The 6,000-nt window shown below is 49.2% G+C and overlaps 1 protein-coding gene across 1 annotated transcript in view; it reads right to left on the bottom strand.

Annotated features, from left to right (window-relative positions):
- Positions 1-269: 269 nt before the first annotated feature.
- LOC307082403 (alpha-1,6-mannosylglycoprotein 6-beta-N-acetylglucosaminyltransferase B-like) overlaps positions 270-6,000 on the bottom strand; it is a 91,772-nt gene continuing 86,041 nt past the window's right edge. The window contains 3 exon segments of the mRNA XM_079745958.1: positions 270-1,301; positions 3,656-4,101; positions 5,663-5,737. Of these exon segments, the coding sequence (XP_079602084.1) occupies positions 1,103-1,301; positions 3,656-4,101; positions 5,663-5,737 (720 nt within the window). The 3' untranslated portion in view covers positions 270-1,102.

Here is a 6,000-nt window from a genome sequence, read left to right as displayed (position 1 = left end):
GCCCTCTATAATACTGCCTAACACTCACACATCAAAGGCTGTGTCAGCCATGCAAGGTCACAGCCAGCTCTTCAGGAGCAGTAAGAGGACACCTCGACCAGGCCAGGAATCGAACTAGCAACCTTCCAGTTACCAGCCAACACACTCTACCTCCTGAGCCATATGCCGGAACAAACAGAGCGTGGTTTCTCTGGATCAACAGATCCAAGAGCCACTAGTCTTACACTTGCCTTTTTATTAAAACAACAATTTATATACAAATATACTGGTTACAGCACGCAGAAAATAGTACATCTCTACATACGGGCTTGGGGTGCATCAAGTACAAATATCCAAACGACACGACGACGAGTACGGACATCCAGTGACCACGGATGGAGCAGAAGATCTTTCCTGCCTCTCCTCGTTCTCCCGCTTAGCTTCTGCGATACATTTGGCATAGTTTAATTTGTCGTTAAACTTCACAAGTGTCATTCAGTGCAGAACATTTAGACGTGTCAACCACAAGTAGAGCAGCCTCGTCACAAAACAAGAGAGGGTGTTCATGCGCTTCCCTGAGACATGTTGCCACGGTAAAGGCGGCGGCCATTTTTGTAGTTTCAGTTCAGTTCAGTGTACGTGTCGTCTGGTCCGTGGAAGATCTCAACGACTACAGCTCCCCCCACCAGGTAGGTAAGCTTCGCCCACTACATTACATGCCCCTCCCACCAGGAGTACTGAGGCCTGTCCATCTCCCCTCCCATGTTGAGCTGGACAGGCTCCTCCCACCATGATATAGAAGGTAAGCCCCTCCCACCAGGAGTTGAGAAGCCCCTCCCACCAAGTGATAGTCCAGAGGCCCCTCCCAGCAAGGCACAGGCCCCTCCCACCAAGAGATCGTCCAGAAACCCCTCCAAGCAAGGCACAGGCCCCTCCCATCAAGGGATAGTGGAAAAGCTCCTCCCACTAGGAGTAGAGAAGCCCCTCCCAGCAAGGCACAGGCCCCTCCCACCAGGAGTTAGAATGTCTCTCCCCTGGTCCTCTTGATCCAGAGACAGACCCCTCCCAGCAGGGCGACCCACGGGCCGGCCCCCCTCCCATCCGGCCCCGGGCGGCGCCGGGGTCATAGGCAGTCCCGGCAGAGCGCCACCTGACCCGGGCGGAAGTCCCTACATGGGCAGAGGCGGCGGTACTGGGCGGCGGCGCCGGAGCAGCTGAAGAGGAGCGGCTCTGTCTGCAGGCTGCACTCGTGGCTCTCTGAGGAGAAGGCCGGGAACAGGTGGTTCCTCTCCACCTCCATGGCCTCACACACCAGGTCCAACCTGGGGAAGGGAGGGGGGGGAGAGGGGGAGAGGGGGGAGAGGGAAGAGGGGAGAGAGGGGAGTGGGGGGGGACAGGAGGGGTGAGGGATGAGGAGGGGAAAGGAGGGGGAGAGAGGTGAGAGGGGGGAGGAGAGGGGCGAGGGGATAGAGGAGGGGGAGAGGAGAGGGGGGAGGGGAGAAGGGAGATGAGGAAGAAGGGAGAGGGGAGAAGAGAGAGGGGAAGGGAGAGGGGAGGGGAGAGGAGAGAGGGAGATGGGAGAAGAGAGGTCAGAACCATGTCTCACTAACACGTGACTCATTTATATAGCACTTTACTGAGCGGTGATCCCTCAAAACGGTGCCTCACTTTCACCAATACACTACTGTAACATTAGTTTCTAATACTTGCTCACCCAGTGAACTCCCCTTCTGGAAGCACAATGATGAACTTTTCTGGATCTTGGTAAGACAGGCATTTGCAGAAAAAGTGTGCAGAATATAGTTTCCTTTGATTGGTTAAATATTTGTATTTTTATCTTGTAGGTGGGGGACTGGGAGGGATGATTGTAAAAGCTGACCAGACTCATTAAATGTATTCCAGAGCAGTGGTGCCCAACCTTTGCGTCGGGGCTCCACTAGGGGAAGCCTGATTTGCGTATTGGGTCATGGGAGGATATAAGATGCTCTGGCTTGGGTCGAAAAAATATTTCTAATGTTTTAGAGATCTCATAGAAGTCCCTGTAGAGACAACACTACATACGTGGTGTGAATCATAGCCATGAGCAAACGACTGGTGTGTTTGGATGTGTGTCTGTTCATCAGTATATTGCTGTTTCAGAAGTTGGTTGTGTTAAAAGCGTGTGTGGAAGGGTTTGACACACAACATATGGAGCTGCAAACATTTTCAGACACAAAGAATTGGGTCACAGACCAATAAAGTTATGGCTCCACTGTGTTGGAGAGAGGATAGAGCGAACCGTGACCTAAACTTCTGGGAGAGAGCAGAACATTGTGGGTTTATGTTTTTGAAAGATCAGCTCTTTTAAAAGTGGAGGCCCACTGGGAGTTTATGAAATAAAAGGGCAGTGATGGTAGATGGAAGTAGCCATTTATCTTCTCCTGACACTCTTTATCTCAACTTCTTTGCACAGTTACAGTCAGAGCCCCTTCATTGTTTTACACTTCAATTAGAGCTACTTTATTTAGCTATAATTCAGTTATGTCACCCATCTCGGCGACTTTATCTGTCATGGCCAGATGAAGTATTAAGTTAAATAACACTAATGAAATGATTCAAGATGAAAGTGATGCGACGGATAAAATGGTTAATATTGACATGACTAAATCCAATATTGACCCAAACGACTCAGCAAATTAGTTCTCATCAAGGTCTCTGAGTGAAATGATGATAAGACCTTTATCTGGGAGATAAAGGTGAATAGTGACAGGTTATCGAACAGACACTGTTCACCATGTCTAGTATTAGAGAGATCTGAGGTGTGTGTGCTTGCAAGCATGCTTGTGTTTGCACATGAATGGGTTAATTTGTGTCTGTGTGTGTGTGTTTGTGTGCATGAATGGGTTTATGTGTGTGTGTGTGTGTGTGTGTGTGTGTGCATTTAAAGGTTTATGTGTGTGTGTGTGTGTGTGCATTTAAAGGTTTATGTGTGTGTGTGTGTGTGTGTGTGTGTGTGTGTGTGTGTGTGTGTGTGTGTGTGTGTGTGTGTGTGTGTGTGCATTTAAAGGTTAATGTGTGTGTGTGTGTGTGCATGTATGTGTGCATGAATGGGTATACGTATGTGTGTGTGTGTGTGTTCGTGTGCAAGAGCGTGCGTATGTGTGCGTTAGAGATGCGCAGATGGGCTATAATTTTATCCGCAACCGCATCACAAACGCATCATCCGTCCGCCATCCATTCGCACCAACTTTTTTTAACCATTTTCAAAACCGCACCCGCCCGCCGGTTGTATTTAGCCTACTATATAGGCTAAGGCCCATTGTATTGCACTTTATTCTTTGCAAAAAAAAGAAAGCCTTAAAGAAACGCAGACTCAAGCCGACATGGAATGGATGGAATGGAACGACTCGTCACTTAATTTAAACTTTTTTTTTCCTTTGGGGAGTGTGTGTGTGCGTGCGTGCGTGCGTGCGTGTGTGTGTGTATTTAACAATGAATTTCAATTTTTGTTATTTGATTGACCGCCTGTATTTAATTAAAATATAATTTTTTGTCACGTCATCCGATCTGCGGTTTAGCTGCGGAGTCCGCGGCTGCAGCCACCAACCGCGCATAGCTAGCCTGCGTGCGTGAGTGCGGCATGCGTGGCGTGCGTGCGTGCGTGGCGTGCGTGCGTGGCGGTGAGCGTTCTCCTTACTTGGTGAAGGCGTCCTGGTTGTTGATGAAGCGGTAGAAGGCCGGCTCGCAGACCAGCCCAGCGCTGCGGCACGCGTCCACACAGGACTCGCCGCCCCGCGACGCCAGCGCACGCAGGGCGCTCAGCGGCGGCCATGACCGAGGAGGGGCGGAGGTGGAGGTGGAGGTGGTGCTGTTGGTGACGGTGGTAACAGTGGCAGCAGGGCTCCACGCCAGCAGGCTGGAGTTCTGCAGCCGGACCAACGGGCTCAGAACACCTCCTCCACCACCTCCTCCTCCAGCTCCTCCACCTCCTCCTCTACCACCTCCAACTCCTCCACCTCTTCCACCTCCCCCACCTCCACCTGCTGCTGATGCTGCTGAGGATGCTGATGATGCTGATGATGGGGGTGGTGGAGGCCTGGAGGAGTTGGGTGGGGGGAAGGGTGCCTCAGGAGAGCAGAAGTCCTGCATGAGAAGAGAAGGTGTGGTCAGGAGACACAGCATAGGGATGTGTACTGGGTGGTGCAGTATGATATAGCATTGGTAGTGTAGTCATGATATGATAAAGCATGTGTATTATAGTATACCATGATATGATATTTTATTTGTAGTATCGTATATGGTATAGAATAAAGGGTTGATATTTTATGTGTATAATAGTATAGCATTGTATGATATGGTACAGTATAGTATGGTACAGTATACATTGTAAGATTTAGTATGTGTAGTATAGTTTATATGGTAGAGTATAATATGGTACAGTATACATGTTTAGCAAAAGTATATGTAGCATTATATCTTTAGTATAATAAAGCATAGTACATATACCGTATAGTAGCTATTCGGAGACTGACTCCTGGTGTGTTAATTTAATCGGCTAATAAAGTTACAGATCCTGTGAGGAGGAGACTAAAGCTTATTTAATTAATATGGTTGGTTTTGAATTTCTTTAACTGCCATTCAAAAGTGTCTGAGGGCTTCTTAAAGCACTATATTAATCCAACATATAAAACATTATTGTTGTTGAACAGCAGCCTTCAAACCCAAGGAGTTTGAAGGCGTTTGAGTTTCACCTAATCACTTGAAAGAGGAAAGTGAATTAAAGTATAAAAAGGAAAAATAATAGCTTGAATGAAAAGCTGCGGCTGTAGACATGGGGGGAAGGGACTCGAACCAAGGACTTTCGGCTAGGAATCAAACATCCTATCAACGGCCCCCTGATCATCACAGCTTCAGAACCACCCTGTCTGTCTGTCTGTCTGTCTGTCTGGCTGTCTGGCTGTCTGTCTGTCTGCAGGACAGAAGATGAGCCAGACCCTGGCTGACAGGGAGAGATAACTAGGGTTATTCAGAAGGGTCCAGTGAGTCCATCACCACGGAAACGACATGAGGGACCGGGTGAGATTAGGAGGCAGAATGAGGACCTGAGAGAGCACTGGTCTGCCCCATACGCACACACACACACACACAGGGGGGGGTCCAGATCCTATTCATAAGGAGCTGATAATATCATCTGAGCCCCCCCCCCCCCCCCCCCCCGGGTGCAGGAACCTGTTTATTAAGATGCTTCCATGCCCCACAAGCAATAACCAGAGCTGTACTCTATCTCTCCATCTCTCTACCCCTCCTCTCCTCCACCCCTCCACTCCTCCTCTCCTCCATCTCTCCAACCCCTCAACGCAGATAATCTAATTTGCACCATGCCACACACACACACACACACACACACACACACACACACACACACACACACACACACACACACACACACACACACACACGCGCCGTTGGACCGGCTGAAACAGTTCCGACAAATTTAGGTTGGAGGTGAACGCAGACTCCATTCATAACGGTAATTCAGCTGAAAGAGTTTTATTTTTCTTTAAAAGGTCAACCGTTTAGCTCACCTTCAAGTTGTTCTCAAGGCCTCACTCAAGGCAGATTCGAAACACACAAACACACACACTCAGACACAGACACACACACACACCCGTCCCCTGGTCCCTAGGTCTAAACACAGACCCACCTGGTTGTGGATGTAGGCGTGCAGTCTCTCCAGCATTCCCTCACAGGAGAACTCGTAGGGGAGGAAGGGCTCCACCTGAGGCAGAGAGAGACACCACAACACCACGATCAATGTCCTCATCAGCACCGCGTGGTGATGAGGGGCGGGCCCACCAACAATCAACCGACCGACCGCAGACTCAATGTTTCCCCATACAAACCCAGGTAAACGTAACTTTAGAAAGTGACATTGTACCTGACGTTGTTATGGTGAGGTTGGCCTTTCTGTTTGGTGGTGCTGTTTGCGGCAAGTCAAGATTAAAGAATTACTCTATCTTCCCTTGCGGTTGTGATCGCTGC

Source organism: Pollachius pollachius, assembly GCF_949987615.1.
Source record: "Pollachius pollachius genome assembly, chromosome: 11".
Taxonomy (NCBI): Eukaryota; Metazoa; Chordata; class Actinopteri; order Gadiformes; family Gadidae; genus Pollachius; species Pollachius pollachius.
The sequence above is the reverse complement of the archived record's forward strand: the minus strand, read 5'-3'. Positions and strand labels throughout refer to the sequence as shown.